The sequence below is a fragment of the Podarcis pityusensis genome (genome assembly GCF_964106645.2).
Source record: "Podarcis pityusensis genome assembly, chromosome: 13".
In the NCBI taxonomy this organism is placed as follows: Eukaryota; Metazoa; Chordata; class Lepidosauria; order Squamata; family Lacertidae; genus Podarcis; species Podarcis pityusensis.
This window is the reverse complement of record NC_138038.1, coordinates 45,119,371-45,143,854: the sequence shown is the minus strand read 5'-3', so window position 1 is coordinate 45,143,854 and position 24,484 is coordinate 45,119,371. Positions and strand designations below refer to the sequence as shown.

At 49.2% G+C, this 24,484-nt stretch overlaps 1 protein-coding gene across 3 annotated transcripts; it reads left to right on the top strand.

The window, feature by feature from the left end:
- The first annotated feature begins 549 nt into the window (after positions 1–549).
- On the top strand, positions 550–22,352 carry SALL2 (spalt like transcription factor 2). Of its 3 annotated transcripts, XM_080978820.1 has the most exons (5): positions 9,017–9,212; positions 9,607–9,642; positions 13,304–15,648; positions 18,555–19,017; positions 22,032–22,352. In XM_080978820.1, exons 1-4 carry the CDS (start codon positions 9,104–9,106, stop codon positions 18,987–18,989), a joined length of 2,925 nt encoding a protein of 974 aa, XP_080834946.1. In that variant the 5' UTR covers positions 9,017–9,103; the 3' UTR covers positions 18,990–19,017; positions 22,032–22,352. The 3 variants fall into 3 exon arrangements, with proteins under 3 accessions (XP_080834948.1, XP_080834946.1, XP_080834947.1); XM_080978822.1 differs by lacking the exons at positions 9,017–9,212; positions 9,607–9,642 and adding an exon at positions 550–679; XM_080978821.1 differs by lacking the exon at positions 9,607–9,642 and having other exon boundaries at positions 9,019–9,212.
- The last annotated feature ends 2,132 nt before the right edge of the window (positions 22,353–24,484 follow it).

Genomic DNA, 24,484 nt, shown 5'->3' with positions numbered 1-24,484 from the left:
GGAACACTGGTGGGAATTTTTCTGAAAGGTAACATAACCAAGCATTTAGGAAGACAAGCTTCACTGAAGCAGATCCAGCCTGTTGGCCACATATTAGCGAACTGTAAATCTTGGTGCTTACAAACCGCATTTGAACTGGCATAAATTCTTTGGGCCCCATCAAATAAATTGCACCTCTAGTAGGGAGTCTAGCCTCACCCCACAGAGGTGGCTGCATTTCAGCGTTAAAAAGCAGATGCTCTCCTATGTGGTGGTTTTTTTAAAAAAATTGCAGAGGACTGGGATAGCTGCAGGCAAAGAAGGAGTTAATTTTGCCCTCTGCCTCTCTCTCTTCCCACCCCCCCCTTCAATCCCTGCTAGTACAAAAGAAAAAGAGTGTTCAGAAAGATTAAGAGTTTTGCTTTTACAATGAGGTTCACAAAAGCAGGAGGCGTGTCCCTTAAGTATGTGTGAGTGTGGGAGAGGAGGGGGCTTGGGTTCGGGGGGGGGGGTTGCTGGAGAGATCCCATTCCTGAGAGAGAGAGGGATCAGGTGCCCACTGGCTCCCCACCAAAGAGAGAGAGAGACTTGGGGTCCCCTCCCCAGCCCCCCAGCCCCTCCGCAGGGATGTCTCGGAGAAAACAGCGGAACCCCCAACAGCTCATCTCCGACTGTGAAGGTTCCACAGCCTCTGAGAACGGTGGGTTCCTGGAGGGGAGGGTGTTTTCTTTTGTGGGGGGGTGTCAAGGAGAGCTGGCAGGTGCCATGGGTATGGGGGATGGCGACAGTGTGGGAAAGGGCGCGTCGTGGGGGGGGGGGAGCTGGGTGGCAAGGAAGGGGTGAGAAGGAGGCGAAAGAGAAAGAAAGTTTTGTTTCCAAACTGGAAGGAAGTTGTTAGGAAACTCCGAAAGTATGCTTTGTAACTAGCCGGTTGCCTGTATGTTCAGGGTTTGGGTCTCTCTACGGTTTACTGACACGCTCAAAACACATCTATCTAGGAGCATAAATTCTGATCGCATAAAGGTGCCATGCTTAGATACACATGCATTTTGTCTGTTAGTACTGAAGTCACATAAGAACTTTCTTTCCATCCTCGTTTTCTTTCTCTCTCTTTCTCTCTGACTTACCATCAGCAACCAAGCATCCACTAACATAATGGCCTCTACAGGAAGGATGGGCGATGAGATTTAAAAGCTTAGATGCAGTTACCAGCACATTCACTGGGTTTTCAAGGCCCCAAAGATCAACTGACTCCCAAAATGCATGCCATTTCTGACCGCTCCACAAAAATTATCCCAGGAATCATCCGTGTGTCATATCTACACGGTGGGTCCCTTGGAGGTGAGGGCCGATCCTCGCATTCTTTAGGGGGTAAGGAAGTGTTGCATAAATGAGTGATGCAATATAAATGAAATAATCATAAACCTTCCAACAACCCTGTCAGGTAGGCCAGTTATCCTCACTCATGCTCATTTTACAGACTGGGTGGGCAGAACTGAGAGCGAGAGAAAATTGGTTCACATAAGGCCATCTAATGAGTTGGTGGCTGAAGGCTTTTCCGGGTTAAATCTCAGCTTGCCACTATACCCCACCTCTGAGCCCCATCTGCGACCCAGATATTTCCATCCTTTAGCTCCCACTGCCCCACAGATATACGTTGTTGATGTTGTTGTTGCTGTTGTTGTTACTATTGCTATACCACCCTTCACAGGGTGTAAATCTGCACAGGTGTAAATCACAGGGCGGTTTACAATATAAAAACACAAAAATACATAACCTAGTAACAAACAAAAACAATAAACCCCACCACACACACCCAGTTTAAAAGGCCATATTGTTTAATTAGCCAAAGGCCTGGGAAATGAGGAATGTTTTTGCCTGGTGCCTAAAGATATGCAACGAAGGGGCCAGGCAAGCCTGGAGCCACCACAGAAAAGGCCCATTCCCATTTTGCCAGACATCTCACAGAGGAAGCACCTCGGATGATGACTCCAGGGTCCTGGTCAGTTCATATGGGTGGACGCAGTCCTGAAGGCATTGCAGTCCTGAGCCCATGCTGAACTAGGCCTCAGTCTGCTACAAGAAGAGTTCAGGCGCTTTGTAGAAAGGTCTTGGTAGAGCACGACAACTTCAGGTGACTCAAAGAAGTGAGTCAAGCTGCATTGATCAGGAAAATGGAACAAGAAGGAGGAGCCACCACCCAAGCTGACCGGTGTGGAATAATCAGCATGACCACAACCCAAGCAATTTCTTTCATTATCTACAGCCCAGTCCTAGGCACATTTAGTCGGATGCAAGTTCCACTGTGCCCAGTGAGTCTTATTCCCCAGTCTTCAGGACTGCAGCCTTACACACTATGACTAGTACCATTTTGTTACATGCCTGGCCACATTCTTGTTTCCCTTGCACACAAAGGCTGCAACCTGGCACACGTTTACTTGTTAGTAAGCATCCACCCGAACACAGTATGGCTTTCTTCCAAGTAAAACAAGAATAGGATGGGGCTGTGCATTGATTTTGAGCATGGCATACAGACAGCGCGCAAGGATTTGGCCACCTGTAACCTCCCTCGTTCATACACAGCCAATCCATTGCGCCAACTGGAGCATCATTTCCACAAATGTGCCTTGATCCTGCCCCCCCCCCCAAATTGCTATGCTGCTCTCACATGCATTTTTCTGCACCTTCCCTCTCAGGCCCACATCCTGGTACCATGACATGGCCTGTCTCACCCTCTGTTACACATGTGTGGGATACATTCCCTTCCATGCCATCGCTGCCACAGGCCACTTTCACCTTGTCCTTTCCCACTTTAAACAGTCATGGCTTCCCCCCCAAAGAATTCTGGGAACTGCACTTTGTTAAGGGTGCCAAGAGTTGTTATAAGGCCAATATTCCCCTCACAGAGCTACAGTTCCCAGAATTCCCTGGGAAGAGAAACTGACACACCACTATTCTCCCTCAGAGCTATAATTCCCAAAGTTTCTCAGGAATTCCCCTATTGATACATCGCTATTCCCCTCACAGAGCTACAATTCCCAGAATTCCCTGGGAAGAAGGATTTAACTACTGGGGGAAGCATAGCCCCAAGAAGGGAATAGAGGGGTCTCCTAACAACTCTCAGCAACCTCTGCAAACGGCAGCTCCCAGAATTCTTTGGGTGGGGTGGGGGAAGCCATGATGGTTTAACCATAGCGCTTTAAAACTGTGATGTGAATATGGCACAGTCTTTCTGCAAGCTTTTCTCGCCATATCGCGCGCGCGTGTGTGTGTGTGTGTGTGTGTGACTGCCCTCACCCCAGAGAGCCAGGAAGAGATGGTCACACACATATGCATTCTGTCACACTTCCTCACACACATATTTTTGCCACACACTGCTTCTTTTCTCTCCCGCTCTCTTTGCTCTTTGTGCTGTTGCTAAGTAACTCGCAGAGTCCTAGATAGTCTCTCTTGTGTTAAGTGAGGTCTCTCTTCCCCCATCCCCCGGTTCCCCATCACCCACCTCATCTCGCTCTCCCCCCCCCCCACCGCCCCTTTTCAGTCCTTTGCTTGTGGCAACTGGACTGGATTGACTCCAGCTTCCTCTAAGAATCTGTACTGGAGCAAGAAATCAGGATGGAGGCTGGTGGAGGAAAGGAGCCGATTTGATGCATCCTTTTGCTCATCTCCAAAGGAGTAAATTCAAGCTGGTGAGGTGCAGGAAAGTTTATGGTCCCTTTGAGAAAAGTTTATTTAAGGGAAATCTGAGCACAGTTAAGCATGGATTCCTGAAAGAAGAAGGACAACAACAACAATAATAATAGAATAATATATTAACTATTCCCCAGCCACTCTGGGCGGCTCCCAACAGAATATTAAAAACACAATAAAACATCAAATATTTAAAACTTCCCTAAACAGGGCTGCCTTCAGATGTCTTCTGAGTCAGGTAGTTGTTTATTTGCTTGATGTCTGGTGGGAGGGCGTTCCACAGGGCGGGCGCCACTACCGAGAAGGCCCTCTGCCTGGATCCCTGTAACCTCACTTCTCGCAGGGAGGGAACCGCCAGAAGGCCCTCGGAGCTGGACCTCAGTGTCCAGGAGGAACGATGATGGTGGAGATGCTCTTTCAGGTATACTGGACCAAGGCCGTTTAGGGCTTTAAAGGTCAGCATCAACACTTTGATTTGTGCTCGGAAACGTACTGGGAGCCAATGTAGGTCTTTCAGGACCAGTGTTATATGGTCTCAACGGCCACTCCTAGTCACCTGTCTAGCTGCCGCATTCTGGATTAGTTGCAGTTTCCGGTCACCTTCAAAGGTAGCTCCACATAGAGCACATTGCAGTAGTCCAAGCGGGAGATAACCAGAGCATGCACCACTCTGGCGAGACAGTCTGCGGGCAGGTAGGGTCTCAGCCAAGTTTATCATCCTGCACAAGCAAACATCATCGGACAATTTTTTGCTTCCCCAAATATACGGTGTGCACTCCAGCCTGGTGCTTCTAAGTAAATTCACCCAGGTGGTATCTGTCAGAATCCTGCTCCATCAGAACACAGTGATTGGTTGGGAATATAGGGGATGGGGCAATCTTTTGGAGATCTTGGTTCTAAGGTGTGACAGGCTCCACTACCTTATAGTAGGGTTGCCATATTTCAAAAAATGAAAATCTGGACAGGCCAACTGCCGGCTACATACAGGAAATTCCAGACGTATGGCAACCCTACCTTAATAGTTGTGATGAATTTTAGTGTTGAAAGAAACCTCAAAGGTCCAGTTCTGTGCTCACTGCAGAGACGATAACTCCTTGTGAGCAATTGCTTACCTACGTCTGTGTTAGAGGAAAGGTGTTAGATTTCGTAAAGTATTTGCTGCTTGTGATGTCGTTGATGTTGTCTGCACATGGGAGAGAAAAGGTGCTGCTGGAAGCTGGAGTTCGATGACACGTCAGTTTTTAAGACTTGCTTACATATTCTATATTTCTAGATTCCAGCAACCAATCTCTTGTGAAGTATACATTAAGCTGCAAAAGCGCAACCCCACATATAGGTTGAACCCAATGTACAGCGGTACCTCGGGTTACATACGCTTCAGGTTACAGACTCCGCTAACCCAGAAATAGTACCTCGGGCTAAGAACTTTGCTTCAGGATGAGAACAGAAATCGTGCAGCAGCAGCTGGAGGCCCCATTAGCTAAAGTGGTGCTTCAGGTTAAGAACGGACCTCCGGAACGAATTAAGTACTTAACCCGAGGTACCACTGTAACTATGTTAAGCTCATCCAGGTACCAAACTTGCAGAGTTCCTATGCTCTGATTGCAAATTATATAGATTTCAATTCACTTGAGAGAAAAAGTCTGTTGCAAAGACCCCGCAAATGTGTAGCTGCATGACTTCTTATTCCTAAATGTGATAAAACACGTTGCAAGAAACCTGAGAACCTGCTGGTGCATCTCTCAAAAGGAAGAGTCCTTTGCTTCTGGTGGTACAGTCAAACCTCGGTTGTCGAACGTAATAAGTTCCGTAATATGAACTTCTGAAACGTTCGACAACTGAGGATCAAAGGGCGGTCAGCAAAGTCAATGGAGAAAAAAGAAAAATACTCTCTGGAAACCGTTTGGCTTCCGAAAATCATTCAAAAACTGGAGTAGTTACTTCCAGGTTTTTGGCATTTGGGAGCCAAAACGTATGATAACGGAGGCATTTGGCAGCTGAGGTGTGACTATATACGCTAGATGGAAAGTCCAAGACTCCCCACATATCTGAAGAATGCCTTCCCTGGCACTGGCCAACCCAGTAACTCATCTGTTTTGCACAGAGAAGGTCCTGGGTTCAATCCTTGCCATTTCCAAAAAGTTCCCTGTCTGGAACTCTGATGAGCTGCTGCCAATCAGTGAAGACAACTCTAAACTAAATGGACCAATGGTCTGATGCAATTTAAGGCAGGATTCCTATTTGGTAAGATCTGCAGGAGGGGCCCAGCTCGTGGGAACTTCACTAAGTTCAGTCAATGAGGTTATTGCATGAAGCAGGGCCTTCTCCATGGTGGCATCTCAACCATGAAGCTCCCTCCCTGTAGAGATCTGTTTATCCACTTGTTTACATTTAGGCGACGGATGAAAACATACCTGTTTTTGCAGGCCTTTAGGATGCATTGTAACTTGTTGTCTTTGCACAGTGCTGTTGGCTGTTTTGGTAGATTTGCTTCTTCTGAGGCGCTTATTTGTGTCCCTTCTCCTCGAGAGGTCTGGAGGGCGCCAACATGAGAACGGGCCTTCTCTGCAGTGGCTGCCCATCTGTGGAATGCTCTCCCCAGGGAAGTTTGCCTGGTGCCTTCATTTAGGCGCCAGGCAAAAACATTCCTTTTTAACCAGGCCTTTGGTTGATCTGATTGGCATCCTATGCCCTTTTAAAACGTGGCTCTATTATTTTTTTTTTGGGGGGGGGGGTATTGGGTTGTTGTTTTTAGTATGATTATATATACAGTGGTACCTTGGGTTAAGTACCGTACTTAATTCGTTCCGGAGGTCCGTTCTTAACCTGAAACTGTTCTTAACCTGAAGCACCACTTTAGCCAATGGGGCCTCCTGCTGCTGCCACGCCGCCGGAGCACGATTTCTGTTCTCATCCTGAAGCAAAGTTCTTAACCTGAAGCACTATTTCTGGGTTAGCGGAGTGTGTAACCTGAAGCATCTGTAACCTGAAGCGTTTGTAACCCGAGATACCACTGTGTGTATATATATATATTGTGGTTTTTATGTTGATCTTTTCTTTGAACCGCCCTGAGACCTCCAGGTATAGGGCGGTATATAAATAATAATAATAATAATAATAATAATGCAATGGGATTTTACTTGTGTTTTCAGTAATGGATTTTTTCTTTTTCTTGATGTAAGGTGTCCTAGGCTCTCACAAGAGCAAGGGTGGCACTGCTGTTTTTCTGGAAAAATAGGGGCCCAAACTCCCCATGAACACCTCCCTTGTTCTCTTATAATGGCAATGGCACCCACCTGAGAGGTGCCGGAACTGAGTTCCAGTGAGTTCCGGCTGGAAAAAAAGCCCTGAAGGGTGCGTTGTATGAACCAATAGTAACACCATGTTCTGAAGTGTGTAAGACTGTGTGGTCTAGTGGTCAGAGTGCCAGATTAGGACCCAGAAGGCCAGAGTTCAAATCCTCCCTCAGCCACGAAGCTCACTAGGCGACTTTGGGTCAGTCAACTTTCTCTCAGCCTAGCCTACCTCACAGGGTTACTATGGGGATAAAATGAGAAGCAGGTACGCTGCCTTGAACTCCTTGCACGAAAGTGGGAACAGAAATGCAATAATATAATCTATTTTTATATTATATGCAATATGGAGTTTATTTGGTTGGGGGTTTATTGGGTTGTTTTTGTTTTGATTTTGTGATTTTATATTCTGATTTTATCCTGTGAACCATCCTGAGACCTGCATGTATAGGGCAGCATACAAATTTAGTATTTTTTAAATAATATTAATAATAATAATAATAATAAAATAAGCTTCAGTTACTTCTTTCAGGTTGCAGTTCTGTATCAAATTAAGAACCGGAAGCTAGGAGGTCACATAGGTCCTGTGTGAAGTCTTACAGTATGATAATAAGGGCTGTAGCTCTGTGGTAGAACAGGTCAATCCCTAGCAACAGAACTGGGAGAGAAACCCTTGCTAAAATCATGTTGAGTTAGATGGACCAACAGTTTGACTTGGGATAAGGCAGCCTCTTGTGTTTATTCCCACAGTTTCAAAGTGGTACAGTGGTACCTTGGGTTACAGACGCTTCAGGTTACAGACTCCGCTAACCCAGAAATAGTACCTCAGGTTAAGAACTTTGCTTCAGGATGAGAACAGAAATTGTGCGGCGGCAGTGGGAGGCCCCATTAGCTAAAGTGGTACTTCAGGTTAAGAACAGTTTCAGGTTAAGAACAGACCTCCAGAACGAATTAAGTTCTTAACCCGAGGTACCACTGTATCTAGATGTGCACTGGCGCAGAAGATGATAACATAGATGGGCAACTTTGTTTGCAATTTGGGAATCCATCTAAGGGGAGCCCCTCTCCTTAAAAATAGATTGCGATTAAGATTGTTACAGATTTCTAACCCACCTTTCAGGGAAAGTTAGTATGATACTATGGGTAGAGTGCTGGACCTAGGAGACCAGAGTTCAAAACTCTACTTGGCCCTGAAACACCCTGGGTGACCTTGGGGGCCAGTCACTGTCTCTCAGCCTTACCTACCTCACAGGGTCATTGTGGGTATTAAGTGTGATGGGGAAGAACCAGGTATGCCACCTTGAACTCCTTGGGAGAAAAGGTTGGGATATATATGCAAGAAATAAAATTAAGAGCATAGATGAAAAGTACCCTGCCTTGAGCTCCTTGGAGGAAAGGTGGAATAATATAAATGCAACATTTAAATAAATATATATATTGTTGTGGGGATTCCCATATAGGGCAGCTGCATATTCCTGCATTGCAGGGGTTTGGACTAGATGATCCCCTCCAACTCTACGATTCTATTATTAAATGTGGCGGGGAAGAACCAGGTACAGTGAGCTCCTTGGGGTGCGGAAAGTTGGGATATAGGCATAGGTGTAGCCAGGAATTTAGGGGGGGTAGGCCTTTTGTTGGAGGGGCAGAACCTCAGTTTGCTATGTATCTTTATTGATTATTATTGATCGGAGGGCAGGTGCCCCTCCCTGCCCCCCAATACAAATGCAATATTTTTTTACCAAAATTAAATGTACACTGCCTTGCTCCTTGGACGAAAGGTGGGCTAATATAAATGCAACATTTTTTAAAAAAAGGAAATGTGTCTGTTTGCAAAAGGTCCGGGTTTTTTTTGGGGGGGGGGCTCCTAAAAGCAGGGCTCCTCCTTCGTCCTGGCTTGGCCCGCTTGCCTCCCCCCTCCTTCCTGGCTCTCCATCCCTCCGTCTCCAGGTGCGCTCCGGAGCCAGGGCGCACGGGGGCGCAGCGCCTTCTCCTTCCATCGGCGGCAGCCGCCCTCCCGACACCAGAGGTCCCTGCTGCGGCCGGGTGGGAGCCGCTCTCGGCAGCCCACCGCTCGTCTGGCCGCCGCTTGCCTCCTCCTCTTCCTCCATCCTCCGGGATCGGAGGCGGCCGGGCGGGCCGAGATGAGCGGCTCCCGAGCGCACGGAGAGCAGCAGCAGCCGGAGGAGGTGGCGGCGTCGGGCGACGGAGCCGCGGGCGCCGGCGGCGACTGCAGGATGGGCGAGGCCGCAGGTGGGCTCCTCGCCCCCGTGGCTGGTCCAGCCGGCTGGGGAAGGGGAGAGGGGGCGACCTGGCGGCCGTGGCCTCCTAGCAAGGGCTGGAGGGGAAGCAGCCGGGCCCAGAGATCTCCCTCCAGGCGCCCATCTCTCCCCACGCGCTCCTGCATGCCATCAGCCCGTTTACGCATCCACCCTAGTAGTTTATCCTGCCCCTTCCCCCCCCACCCAAATAGCCAGACAGACTCCTATTTGATTTGCCATGCCCTGTTTGTGCCTTTCCGTCCCCATTGTCTCCATCCAGAAGTCAGAACCCCCTGTTAGCTGTTCTGTAGGAATATGGTGGATAATTTTCAGGTGTGCTTCCTTCTTTTCTGCCTTCCTTCCTTCCTTCCTCCCTTCTTTTCTAGAGAGAACGATGTATGAATGGGCAGAACCTTGCAAAGGTGGGTTGCTGGAGAAGGGGGCTTGCAAATTAGTTGGATGTGGGTTGGGCTTTCAGGTAATTAAAAAAAAATGTTTGCCATGGTGATCCCAATCTTTCTTTTCCATTCTTAAAATTGCATGAGATCTGTTTGTCTGCCTTCCCATTTTGTAGGATGATAGGATTTTGGAGTTGGGAGGGATCCAAGGGTCATTTAGTCCAACCTCATGCAATGCAGGAATCTCAGCTAAAGCATCCATGGCAGATGGCCATCCAACCTCTGCTTAAAAACCTCCAACGAAGGAGGTTCTTCTATATTTTTGTTTCCTTCCATTTATAATAATAATAATAATAATTTATTATTTATACCCCGCCCATCGGGCTGGGCTTCCCCAGCCACTCTGGGCAGCTTCCAACAAAATATTAAAATACAAACATTAAAACCTCAAACATTAAAAGCTTCCCTAAACAGGGCTGCCTTCAGATGTCTTCTAAAAGTCTGGTAGTTGTTGTTCTCTTTGACATCTGGTGGGAGGGTGTTCCACAGGGCGGGTGCCACTACCGAGAAGGCCCTCTGCCTGGTTCCCTGTAACTTGGCTTCTCACAGTGAGGGAACCGCCAGAAGGCCCTTGGCGCAGGACCTCAGTGTCCGGGTAGAACGATTTCTTTGGCATGCCTGCCACGTTTTCTGGGCTAGCAGGTTTGTTTGTATAACAGGATGGCAATGAGAAGTAGAAACATTGCTTGCTTTCAACATATGGAGGAAACAGACAGAGAAAAGTTTTTCTCCCTCTTAGGACGGGGGGGCAAGGAACTACGTTTTCACATAGTGCGTAGTTAAACTATGGAACTCATTGCCAGAGGAGGAAGCGATGGCCACCAACTTAGATGCCTTTAAGAGTGGATTAGAAAAAAATTGTGCAGGTTAAGGCGTTCGGTGGCTTACTAGCCTTGATGGCTTTGCTCTGCCTCCACAGTTGAAGGAGGTGATGCTTCTGAATACCAGAAGCGTACTGGAAACTGCAGGAAGGGAGAGAGCTCTTGTGCTAGAATCCCGCTTATCAGTTTCCTATAGACATTTGGTTGGCCGCTGTGAGAACAGGATGCTGGACTTAGACGAGCCACTGGCATGATCCACTGGGGCTTATCTTATGGTCTTTCATTTTTTCTTTTTAAAGTATTTGCAAAACCAGGTACTTGCTGGTGGGGGGTAGTGTGTTAGGGGAGGGGGCTACAGCAAGGCAGCTGCTTTTGCATGGAGAAGCTACTGGCCTCACAGTACGACATCTCCAGCTTAAAGAACCTCCGATGGAAGGACCAGAGGTCCGAAAGAGCGGCTGTCAGTCAACCCTCACCATTGGCAGCTTGCCTGGGGATTCTGGGACTTGTAGTGCAACACCATCTGGGAATCCCAAGCTTGACAAATGCTGCATTAACTAGATGTATAATATAATTAATATAATACAGTATACAGTGGTACCTCAGGTTACATACGCTTCAGGTTACATATGCTTCAGGTTACAGACTCCGCTAACCCAGAAATAGTGCTTCAGGTTAAGAACTTTGCTTCAGGATGAGAACAGAAATCGTGCTCTGTCGGCGTGGCAGCAGCAGGAGGCCCCATTAGCTAAGGTGGTGCTTCAGGTTAAAAACAGTTTCAGGTTAAGTACGGACCTCCGGAATGAATTAAGTACTTAATCTGAGGTACCACTGTATGTTTACATCAAAATATTGGCAGATGTTGAGCAGAGAGAGGGTTGTAACACAAATTGGAGGACGTACCTAGTTGTGAGCATTAAATGGGCCAGCTTCCTTATACAGTGGTACCTCAGGTTACAAACAACTCAGGTTACACACTCCGCTAACCCGGAAGTAGTACCTCGGGTTAAGAACTTTACCTCAGGATGAGAACAGAAATCGCGTGCTGGTGGCACGGTGGCAGCGGGAGGCCCCATTAGCTAAAGTGGTACCTCAGGTTAAGAATGGTTTCAGGTTAAGAACGGACCTCCAGAACGAATTAAGTTCTTAACCCAAGGTACCACTGTACTTTTGGTCTGCCTAACTCAGTATCGTCTACACTGACCGGCAAAGTTTCAAGCAAGGAACATCTCCAACTAGTGTTAGATACTCAGTTATATAAGCTATGCACCAAATGGCTCCTTAAACCAGGGTTACAGTTGCCAAAACGGAATGCCTAGTTGCCATTTGGGGCCAGATGGCTCGAAAGTCGTGTATTTTTCAATACGACTTTTTGGTTCCAGAAATTCATTACGATGGTGCAGATAAAATATAATGGATAGAATTCTGCAGGATGTCTTTCTAGTGTGTGAAAACAGCCCGGATCCTAGGATCCGCAGGCACGCACCTCCAGATGGTGGAGACGTCAAGGCACCATCCTGACGCCCGGGCAACTTCACTTGGTCACAAGTGGCCGATAGCCAGGTGCAAAACGTGCCTGGTGAAATTTGAGCGCTTGTTTCCAGCCATAAGAAGAACCTGGATCAGGCCAGTGGTGTGTGCTGTCTAGTACAGTGGTACCTCGGGTTACATACGCTTCAGGTTACAGACTACTAACCCAGAAATAGTACCTCGGGTTAAGAACTTTGCTTCAGGATGAGAACAGAAATCGTTCTCTGGTGGCGCAGCGGCAGTGGGAGGCCCCATTAGCTAAAGTGGTACCTCAGGTTAAGAACAGTTTCAGGTTAAGAACAGACCTCCGGAACAAATTAAGTACTTAACCCGAGGTACCACTGTATCCAGTTTTCACAGTGGTCAACTAGATGTTTGTGGAAAGCTAGCAAACAAGACCCGAGCACAGGCACACTCTCCTCTCTGGTGGCTTCCGGCCGGTGGTATTCAGAAGCATAACTGCCTCTGACCAAGGGAGCAGAGCAGAGCCATCATGGCCAGTAGCCACTGATAGCCACGTCCTTCATGTAGATGTCAAAGATTGAAGCTGGGACCTCCTGCATCCTGTTTCCGTTCACTAAAATCTGAGTGTTGCCACTAGCTTCTATCTGATCTGCAGTTGTCCTGTGCATCTTTTTGGTTAAAGATAAGGTGGGCTTGGTTGCCAGAGTGCTGTAGTGGTTGGAGCAGAGTACAGTGGTACCTCAGGTTACATACGCTTCAAGTTACAGACTCCGCTAACCCAGAAATAGTACCTTGGGTTAAGAACTTTGTTTCAGGATGAGAACAGAAATCGTGCAGCAGCGGCAGTGGGAAGCCCCATTAGCTAAAGTGGTACCTCAGGTTAAGAACAGTTTCAGGTTAAGAATGGACCTCCAGGACGAATTAAGTTCTTAACCCGAGGTACCAGTGTATCTCAAGCTTGGGTCTCCAGCTGTTGTTGGACTACAACTCCCATCATCCCTGCTAGCTGGGATGATGGGAGTTGGAGTCCAACAACAACTAGGGACCCAAGTTTGAGAAACACTGGGTTAGAGTGTCGGATTAGGACTTGGGAGACCAGGGTTCAAATTCCCACTCGGCCCTAAAGCTCACTGGGTGACTTGGGGTGAGTTGCTCCCTCAGCCTAACCTACCTGGGGATTAAATGGGAAAGAGGAGAACTACGGACACCATCTTGGAGGAAAGTATGGGATATATGAATGTGATGAAAGAAATAGATTGCTGATCCAAAATAACCCCACCCCCTTTCTCTCTGTCTCCCTTTCTCTGCAGGAGATACTGGGGACGAGACAGCCCCATTATCCTGCCCCGCCTGCCGTACCAACTTCAAGGATCCCTCCGAGTTGTCCGCTCACGTGGATTCCTGCTGCTCGGAGCAGCCCACCTGCTCCTCTGCGGCGGCAGCTACAGCCGCCGCTGGTCAGGACCACTCCAGCCTCTCCTGCTCGTCTTCCTCTTCCTCGGTGGAAGTCCGTCCCGAGAGCCCTCAGAGCATGGACGTCGAATCGGGGACGCTGCTGTCCGACCCAACCCAAGAGGCGGCCCTTCCCCGGCCCCCTCCCCCGCCTCCCCCAACACTGCCCGCCTCCTCCGCCTCTGTCCCCGCCGGGCACCTCAACATCCCCCTCATCTTGGAAGAGCTCCGGGTCCTGCAGCAACGCCAGCTGCACCAAATGCAGATGACCGAGCAGATCTGCCGCCAGGTGCTGCTGCTGGGGTCCCTGGGGCAGGTGGGCTCCCCGACCCCTTCCTCCGAGCCGGCCCCGGGAGCGTCTCTTCCTCCCAAGCCCCCCTTGCCGGTCTTCTCCATCAAAACAGAGCCAGGGAGGACCCAGGCGTCCAGCTCCCCTGAGGTCCCCAAACCTGCTTTCTTCCACCTCTACCACCCTTTCCCCGGAGGCGCCCGAGTGCCCAAGGCCGAGCAGCTCCTGGCTCCGGCCTTCCCCACAGCTACGGGCATCCTGGCCGCCCAGTGCTTGGGCAGCGCCCGGGGTTTGGAGCAGGCGACATCTCCGGGGCTCCTGCGGCAGAAGAACGGGGGAGGAGCGGGAGGAGGAGGAGGGTTAGAAAGCAGGCTGGAGGAGAAGCCCGGAGGGCGCCACAAGTGCCGCTTCTGCGGCAAGGTCTTTGGCAGCGACAGCGCCCTGCAGATCCACCTGCGCTCCCATACGGGCGAGCGCCCTTACAAGTGCAACATCTGCGGCAACCGCTTCACCACCCGCGGCAACCTCAAGGTGCACTTTCACCGCCACCGGGAGAAATACCCCCACGTCCAGATGAACCCCCATCCCGTCCCAGAGCACCTGGACTACGTCCTCACCACCTCGGGGCTACCTTATGGCATGTCGGTGCCGCCCGAAAAGGCCGAGCCCGGAGAGGAAACCACCCCTCCGCCCACCGCCGAACGCAAGGCCCTGAGCGCCACCGAGAGCCTCACCCTGCTGTCCGGGGCCTCCCCGTCGGCGGCAGCCCAGGCCTTGCCCGGCTTCAACAAGCTGGTTCTGATGAAGGCAGTGGAGGCGAAAGGGAAGGGGGACGAGAACACCCCACCAGAAAGGGAGACGGAGGGTGCCCGGCTTCAGCTGGGGAAGCTGGTGGGATCGCTGCCCAGCTGGGCCTTGCTAGCCAATCACTTCAAGGCGGGCACAGCGGTGGGGCCTTTCCCCTACGTGCTGGAAGCGTCTCCCTCGGAGACTTCCAAGCTCCAGCAGCTGGTGGAGAAGATTGACCGCCAGGGGTCTCCGTCATCTTCTTGCTCTGCTCCCGTCACGGCCGCCCAAGCTGTGGCTGGGTCCTCCTCCTCCTCTTCCCTGCCCGCTTCTTCAGGGCCCAACCAGTGCGTGATCTGCTTGCGGGTCCTGAGCTGCCCTCGAGCCCTGCAGCTCCACTACGGGCAGCACGGAGGGGAGAGGCCTTTCAAGTGCAAGGTGTGCGGGCGGGCCTTCTCCACCCGGGGGAACCTGCGCGCTCACTTTGTGGGCCACAAAACCAGCTCGGCCGCGCGGGCCCAGAACTCTTGCCCCATCTGCCAGAAGAAGTTCACCAATGCCGTTAGCCTCCAGCAGCACGTCCGCATGCACCTGGGCGGGCAGATCCCCAACGGAGCGCTCCTCCCTGAGACCCCGACTTCAGAAGGGGCCACCTTGGGGGAAGGCGAGAAGCAGCAGCAACCGCAGCAACAGGCCCCTCCACAAGACGAGGAACTGTCGGAGGAGGAGGAAGAAGAACCCACCGACGAAGACTCCCTGGAAAGTGGAGGGGAGAAGGCCGAGGGGCCCTCCAGCCCGGAACAGGAAGCTCCGGGCCTTACCAAGGAAGGGGGAGAAGCGGTGCAGGCGGAAGAGGAAGACGGTGGCACCAATGCTGCCTTGCCATCAGGGCCTGGAAGCCCTCAGCGGCCCATGCAGGAAGGGGAAGAGAAGGCGGAGGGGGAAAAGTCAGGAGGGGCAATGCCGCAAGAACAGGAGGAGGAACAGGAAACCGGCGGGGAAGGCCCATCGGAGAAGCAAGAGGGCAGTCAAGCCAAAGAGGGGCCGACGCTGGTTTGTGGGATTTGCAAGCAGGCCTTCCCCGACAGGGCCGCATTGCGCAAGCACGCACTGGCTGCCCACCACCAGGTAAGGGAGAGACCGTTGCTCCTTCTCGGTGTCTCCTATTATAGTAAGTGTTCTGCCTATCCCCTGTTCCCTTGTGATTTCCTTCTCCATCGCTTTATTGACTCAGGAAGTTGGCTTCACTTGGCGTGCTGTCTGTCCCCCTCTAGAGGCAGAACTGGGGAGTGCAAGGCATCTTTACAGGAAGTACATCTCCCTTGCACGGGATTGACACAGGAAGCTGGTTGCACTTGGTGCGCTCTCTGCCCCCCTCTAGAGGCAGAACTGGGGCACAAAGGGCACCGTTGTAGGGAATACGATACCACGTTGCCTCACAGTTCTGGAGTGTGGCAAAACATCTTTATAGCCTTATAATTTTCGTTTCTTCCACTTGGACCACCCGTCAAGTTAAGATCACACGGCAGTTCGTGATATGTTTATTTAGAAGCAACAAAATAAAAGTCTGTAGCGATAGAATCCCTGTAAACGCATATTTATTGAAGCCCGAAGGTTTAAAATGCATCTTGGCAGTACAGCAGCAGCCCAGTTTGATGACCCTAGGCCTTACAAAGGCTTGCAGCTTCCTGTCCCCATGTGGCGTAGCTTGTTGGTGTTTGTTATTTATTTTTAAATAAATGTTTTTTCCCGAAAAGGAAATGAAAGTGGCATAAAGCATGCATGCAGTAAACTAAATATATTAAGGAAATTACCAGAAAATTTAAAGAAACCGTTTGTTTTTTTAAAAAATAGCTATAATCCTGAAAGCAACAAAACAGATATCAACCTGTAACAACCCCCTCAATACACACAGAAACCTGAATTGTGTGAAAGCACGAAAGAAAGGAAAGCAACATTAACATAACGGAAAGGGGAGGAAGGAGTTTTGGCTGAAGGCCTGTACCACGGTCACTAGACCCTAGTTTTCTTGGTCAGAGATCTGTGCTGCTGTCGCCACTCTGCTTCGTCTCTCTTGCAGTACTTCCCAAACTTGGTTCTTCCGCTGTTGTTGGACAACTCCCATCATCCCTAGCTAGCAGGACCAGTGAAGAGCCAGTACAAGTTGCAATTTCAGCTGAATTTGGGGGAACCCGCTTGAAGCATCCTTTGTGCCTAGCTATTTCATTTGCTTTTGGCTCATTGCAAGCAGTTGAAAGTCTGGGAATTCTTATAATAAACCTGATTTGCAGTGGGGGTTGAGCAATTTTGATGGCAGCTGTGGATCAAAAGTCTTTGAAACAGCAGAATATAGGCAGCCGCCTATATTTTGATGTTCGGCATTGCACATGCGGGCACCATAGCTGTCAACGTTTCCCTTTTTTTAAGGGAAATTCCCTTATTCCGAATAGGATTCCTCGCAAGAAAAGGGAAAAGTTGACAGCTATGGTGGGCACCATTTAAGGTGGTGTTGCTTCCATTGGGAAGCATGCTTAGAAGCCATGGCGAATGATAGAAATGGGACAGGGCCATAGCTCAGCGGCAGAGCATCTGCCTTGCGTGCAGAAGTTCCCCGGTTCAGTTCCCGGCATCTACAGGTAGGCCTAGGAATGCCCCCTGCCTGAAATTCCTGGAGAGCTGCTGACCATCCAAGCGTGCCTATTTTCCAGGGGACACCCCTGATTTAGAGAAGCCATTCCGGTTTCCGATTTCATCCTGGAATGTCCCACTTTTCCTTAAAGGTAAAGGACCCCTGACAGTTAAGTCCAGTCACGAATGACTCTGGGGTTGCGGCGTTCATATCGCTTTACAGGCCAAGGGAGCCGACGTTTGTCCACAGACAGTTTTTCCAGGTCATGTGGCCAGCATGACTAAGCCGCTTCTGGTGCAATGCAACACCGAAACCAGAGCAGCGCATGGAAACGCCATTTACCTTCCCGCTGGAGTGGTACCTATTTATCTACTTGCACTTTGACGTGCTTTCGAACTGCTAGGTTGGCAGGAGCAGGGACTGAGCAACGGGAGCTCACCTCGTTGCGGGGATTCAAACCGCCAACCTTCCAATTGGCAAGCCCAAGGCTCAGTGGTTTACACCACAGCACCACCTGCGTCCCTCACCTTTCCTTAGGATGACCCTATTTTCATTGGAGAAATGTTGGAGGCTATGGAGTTATCTCTCTCTCTCTCTCTCTCTCTCTCACACACACACACACACACACACACGCCATCTGAAGGCAATCCTGTACACAGAAGCTTTTTAAAAATGTTTTATTATGTTTTTTAATATGTTGGAAGCCGCCCAGTAAGATGTGTGGGGTATAAACAGTAAAATTATCCTTATGGAATGGGGCATCCCTATTTTTGTCAGAGAAATGTTGGAGGGTATGGAGCTGCTACCAGTTAGTGTAGACAATAGTGAGCTGGGTTAACTCGATATGAGGAAGCTTCCTGTCTTCTGGGTCAAACCAGCAGCATTCCTCCCCTTGTGGCCACCAGGACCATTTTAACACTTGTCCTTAAAGACTTACATTGACTCCCAGTATGTTTCTGAGCACAATTCAAAGTGTTGGTTCTGACCTTTAAAGCCCTAAATGGCCTCGGCCCAGTATACCTGAAGGAGCGTCTCCACTGCCATCATTCTGCCCAGACACTGAGGTCCAGTACCAAGGGCCTTCTGGCGGTTCCCTCACTGCGAGAAGTGAGGTTACAGGGAACAAGGCAGAAGGCCTTCTCAGTGGTGGCGCCCACCCTGTGGAATGCCTTCCCATCAGATGTCAAGGACTTTTAGAAGACATCTGAAGGCAGCCCTGTTTAGGGAAGTCTTTAATGTTTGATGTTTTATTGTGTTTTTAATATTCTCTTGGGAGCTGCACAGAGTGGCTGGGGAAACCCAGCCAGATGGGTGGGGGGATAAATAATAAATTATTATTATTAGGAGTGTCAGCTCAGGGCACCGCCTGTGTTAAGTGCCCATCTCTTTCGTCTTTCTCCGAAAGGTTAATCTCAGTGGCCACGTGTGGAGCAGCAGCCAGGCCCGCCGAGGGAGGCGCCTGCCCCTAGAAGGCCCCGTGCCGGTGCTTTCAGGGGGGCAGGTCAAGCTCCAGGACTTCCTGGGGCGCGACATCCCAGCCCAGCTCGTGGGGGTGGGCCCCCTCTCTTTCTGGAACCAGTACACGGCCTTCCTTTCTGGAGGCCTCCCGACCAAGCCTGCTCACGGTGGGGGTAGTGGTGTCGCTTCCTCCTCCTCCTCTTCTTCGGCATCCAACGCGGGCACCCACGGCCTCTTCGGATCCAGCGTCACTCCCGCGAAGGTGGCTCCCAGCGAGGCCAAGGAGAAGCCGCCGGTGGGGTCTCTGCTGCTGCTTCCGCCGCCGCCCCCAGCCCCAGCCCCGGAGGTCATCCCTGAGAACCAAGGGAAGGGGGAAAAGTAATGTCACCCTGACGTAGCACCTCCATCAGGTAAGGCAAGGTGGAGGAGACCCATTATGGCTGCAACTTTTGCCTGGTGGTGGAGTTGGAAGCTGGGCCCTGGTGGGTTGGGTTGGCATCCGTCTCGAGGGACAAGGGAGAAGTGAAGTCAAGTTGTTGGAGAGTCACAGCGCCTGCTGTGGCTGCAGGGGCCAATGTGGGAGAGACATGTTGTGTTGCAGTTGGGGCAGATGGAGGAATCCCGTTGTGCCTCTGCAGATACACCACGGCAGAGTGTGGTGTAGTGGTTAAGAGCAGTAGTCTCGTAATCTGGGGAACCGGGTTCGCGTCTCCGCTCCTCCACATGCAGCGGCTGGGTGACCTTGGGCCAGTCACACTTCTCTGAAGTCTCTCAGCCCCACTCACCTCACAGAGTGTTTGTTGTGGGGGAGGAAGGGAAAGGAGAATGTTGGCCGCTTTGAGACTCCTTCGGGTAGTGATAAAGCGGGATATCAAATCCAAACTCTTCTTCTTTCTGGGCCATTTCTCCTGTGGTCACTTCTGTGGGTGCACAACCTGTCTGTCCATCTCCAGCTGCTGTGCAACTTTGCGACGCGGAATTTGCTGGCCAAAGCTCAGCCAGAAGTGGGATTTGTAATTCTATGAAATTCTGAAATCTGACCGGTGATAGGATTTGTGATTCACGGCAAAGGGAGGTTTGGATTGATGGGACCCAGGTGTATGGGCTTGGGTGGACGCTGTTACGAGCAGCGCCCTCGGTGGTTTGCTATGTACGCCGTCACTGCCTTGAGCAATCCACCCCCATTGCTGTTCTGCCCAGTGTATCTGCTGCTGGAAGCCATAATAATAATAATAATAATAATTTATATGCCGCCCTCCCCAGCCAAGGCCGGGGTCAGGGCGGCTAACAAGCAATAATAAAAACAAGTTGAATGAATACAACTTAAAAACAAGGTTAAAATACAACATTAAAACATTAAAATGCAGCCTCATCACAGGAGGAGAAAGGAAAAAAGAAAGAGGGGGAGGGAATCAAATTGACTCCAAACCAAAGGCCAGACGGAACAACTCTGTCTTACAGGCCCTGTGGAAAGAAATCAGATCCTGCAGGGCCCTCGTCTCATGAGACAGAGCATTCCACCAGGCCGGAGCCAGTGTTGAGAAGGCCCTGGCTCTGGTTGAGGCTAATCTGACTTCCTTAGGGCCTGGGACCACTAGGGTGTTACTATTTATGGACCTTAAGGTCCTCCATGGGGCATACTGGGAGAGGCGGTCCCGTAGGTACGAGGGTCCTACTTAGAGATCGTGTATACCGCTTGGGGGGTGTGGGGCAGATCTGCTGCCCTCTATATGTTGCTGAACAACTGCCCCCATCATCCCTGACCACTGGCTATGCTGGCTGGGGTTAATAGGAGTGGGGAGTCCAGCAATATTGGGGACGCCACAGGTTCCACACTCCTGATTTCGCCCATGGAAGCAGCTTTAAAAGGTGCAAAGTGCAGAGAACATTCCTCTTCTCCCTCTCACTAGATGGTCCTTGTGTGGGGGTGATGATGGCTCGGATGTGATTGGGGAGGACTCTGCTTTCTAAAATGGGCTGTAGCTCATTACCACGGCATCTGATTTGCATGCAGAAAGTCCCAGGTCCCTTGGCATCGCCATGTACGGCCAGGAATGTCCCCTGCTTAAAAGGACCTGGAGAATAGACAATAGAGAGTAGACAGTACTGAGCTAAGATGGACCCAAGAGCCCCCAGTAAAAGATAGCTTCCTCTATACCTATGCTCAGGGCAAGGTAGAGTCTGAAGTGGCAAGAAATACAGGCATGGTTTGCATATTCTTTATCCTCCCAATGTAAAACTAGGGTTGCCATACTTCAGGAATTTCTCAGACGTAGCCAGGATTCGTCAGAAAACGCTTCAATGTCCAGGAAAATCCAGACGTATTGCAACACATGTCGAAAGCGTAGATTTTGGCAAATTTCCTTTAAAATAGCTCAGAAACCTCTCTTTGAGATTTTGCAAAAGAAAGCTCAACAACTTTTGTCTCCAGTTTTTCACTTTTTGAAATATGGCAACCCTGTCAAAACTTCCAGAGTTAGCAAGGAGAGGCGAGAGTAAATTGATGGGGACTGTTGGGCTGAAGGAGGGAAGGGAGCACAGCGTGTTGCTGCTAGCCTGGGAATGGCTGTCTTTTGAATGTTTGCCCAGCATCCTGTTCCCAAAGGTATCCAGTTGGATGTCTCCAAGAAACCTGTTAAAAGGTGCAGAAGACCCTATTTTTAGTTCCCCGCACATTTAAGGCATTTCTAGATTTCTCCTCAGCCCCGAAAGGCTCCTTGAATAGCTTACAAATAACAACAATGAGTCACATCTCCGCTTGCGGTCTAAGAGATAGAACACTTAAGGAAAAAGGGGTGAGGAGGGAAGAGGAAAGCAAGCAAACACATGCACCAGTTCTTCAGTGTTACGGAGTTCATAACGATGAGCAGATTTTGGAAAGTTTGGTCATCCACTCTCTGGATCGACTTTGCAGGATGCTTTGCCATGAACAAAGCAGTCACGTTTTTGCGAGGCAGGTGTCAAAGTAGTGATTTGCAAGGAGGTAGACCACAGGGTGAGTGAGTGTGGTTTCTTTTTCCCTAAATTTTTCTTTTCTTTTTTTTTAAACTTTATTCCAAAACCAAAAAAGAATTACAAACATCAAATTCAAAATCCATATTAGTTTTGTAACATAAGCCTATTACATAGTTGACTAGATTAAAACACACCTAATCGCTATAGACTTCCCTTTGCTATATATAAATGCAACACAATTAGAAATATTATATTAGAAATTTTTATAAATTCCCCACTTCCCTTTACCCATGTGTGATTTCAATATATTTTTCTAACATCTTCCATCTTGTTGTGTTGTTGTAGTTTAATAATTATTCAATTGATTCTTTTATTATTTCCTTGCTTACCCCTGCACGTTTTACACGTTATCTATTAATATTCCAGTTCCGGAACCAACTTTTTTCCTTTCCTTTCCTATCTTTTCCAGGCGGAACTGTTTTAGCGATACCCCGGCTGGCGGGGACGCCCCCCCCCCTTTCCCCAAGCGCAGTCCCGCAAGAAGAGAAGTGGCTCCGGTCTTAATTTTAGCAACATTTTAGTCTTTTACTTTTAAAATGTAGCTTGGATGTCCGTCGGCCGAAAGGCAGGATCCTGTCGCGGGTCAGGGAAGCACGGCAAACACCCTGCAGGGGAGAAGAAAAAGGAAGTGAAAGTGTGTCTCATTTAGATTAGGGCAAGGATGCCGGACGGTCCATTCAAGCGAAGGGAAGGACATCTTGAGCTCCCCAATAAAAGCAGTTTGACAGAACTACCAAGTCTTTGGCTCTTTCTTTCTACAAAGGGCTGGAGGGGCGCCTGGTTTAGCCCCCTGATGTTGACCCCCAACACACACACACACACACACACACACACACACACTGCAATTGATGCAAGCCAAAAGGGTCTCTCTTCACGTACACTTCAAATACAGGTAACTCACAGTTGTGTGTAACTCACAACTCACACACATTTAACTTGCGCGATTGCACGGGTTGGGTGGAATAGATAAATGAATGGAGAGTGGAGGAAACCCAAACTTTGGTAAACAGCCCTCCACCTTGCAGGGGGTGGGGGCAGTTCCCTGGGTTCCTGGCTTTATACATTTTTTTAGTACAGTGGTACCTTGGGTTTACAACCATAATCCGTTCCGGAGGTCCGTTTGTAAACCAAAACAGGTGGTAGCCCAAGGCACGCTTTCGCCAGTGGGGCCTTAAAAAAAAAATTGTTCATAATAATAATAAAAAAAAAAATGGTTGTAATCCCCCCCAAAAAAATTGCAAACCGGGACACGCACTTCCGGGTTGGACATGTTTGTAATCCAAAACGTATGCAAACCAAGGTACCACTGTATACATGTGGACCCTCAGTATGTAACCTCCCTGTAAGATACGAGTTACCGGTACAGTGGTGCCCCGCAAGACGAATGCCTTGCAAGACGAAAAACTCGCTAGACGAAAGAGTTTTCCGTTTTTTGAGTCGTTCCGCAAGACGAATTTCCCTATGGGCTTGCTTCGCAAGACGAAACGTCTTGCGAGTTTGTTTCCTTTTTCTTAAAGCCGTTAAGCCGTTAATAGCCGCTAAGCCGCTAATAGCCATGCTTCGCAAGACGAAAAAACCGCAAGACGAAGAGACTCGCGGAACGGATTAATTTCGTCTTGCGAGGCACCACTGTACATAGCAGTCTGTCCAGCAGGAGGCAGTGATGAGTACAGGGGAGTCCGAGGTAAAGAGAGTCTGACCCCCCCCACACCAAATGCATTTCTCCCCCATCCACCCCCACCCCATTTATCTGGAATATTTATGTCTTTCTCTAAATAAGGGCTGCCTCCTGACAAAATACATCTTAACTCAATTGTATGCATTTTAATATTTAGCATTTGCATATGAATAAAGATAATTCTGAAGGAAAAAAATTAGTCTTACTTGGGATGGGCCCATTGAACTTAATGGGGATGGTTAAAAGATCTATATTCAATTCAAGGGGTCTACTCTTGAGTTAAAGAGTGGTGCACTCTTTGCTTTAGAAAAAGACATTTCCTCTTAGCCAGGATGGGGAGCTGCTTCTAGGGCTGTTTTCATAAGTATTTGTATTAAAAAGAGTTAACTTTAAAAGAAGAAGAATACCTGATTAAATGATGAAGCATGAACCTGATGGAATAGAAAAGTTTCCAGCAGATGTTTCAAGTTTTAAATGAAAGGCATTGCGGAGTCACTGTTGCACTATTCCACAATACTGGGCCGGTAACACTAAAAGGCTCGGTCTCTTGTTGCCAGGTGAGCTTTTGTCAACTTGGGGAACGACCAGCGATGCTTCTGCGGACGATCTCAGTGACCAAGCTGGGATATAAGGGTTCATGTGGTCCCTGATACAACTGTCAATCACCTGATTCATAAATAATCACCTGAAAGAATCTCTCACCCCATACCCAATCAATCTCTGCGCCCATCCAATACAATATACCGCTCAAGCCTTCATTGCTGTGGCACCCACTGTATGGAACTTCTTCCCCTTGAACGTTAGGCTGGTGCCATCTCTGCTGTCTGCTTGTCACCTACTGAAGACCTTTGTCTTCCTACAAGCTTTTTGAGATCTTCCCCAGGATGCATCTGTATTGGAATTGCTCCTAAGATGCTTTCTCAGTTTGTTGTTTGCAGCCCTGGACTCCTTTGGATACCATTTTTTTTTTGTAAATAAGTAACAAATACTAATAAAAAAAATTTTCTTAGAAATGGGACGTTGACATCCATCTTTGGTCGACAACTGAAAAAAATAATAATAATCTGCAGTGCTGGTTAAGCACCTTTGCATCAAGCTTAGAAACCTCTTTCCATGTGTCAAGGAAGTGGCTTGCAGCATCCGATTCTCTTCCCCTCCCCTTCCCATCGGTTACGGATAATGCT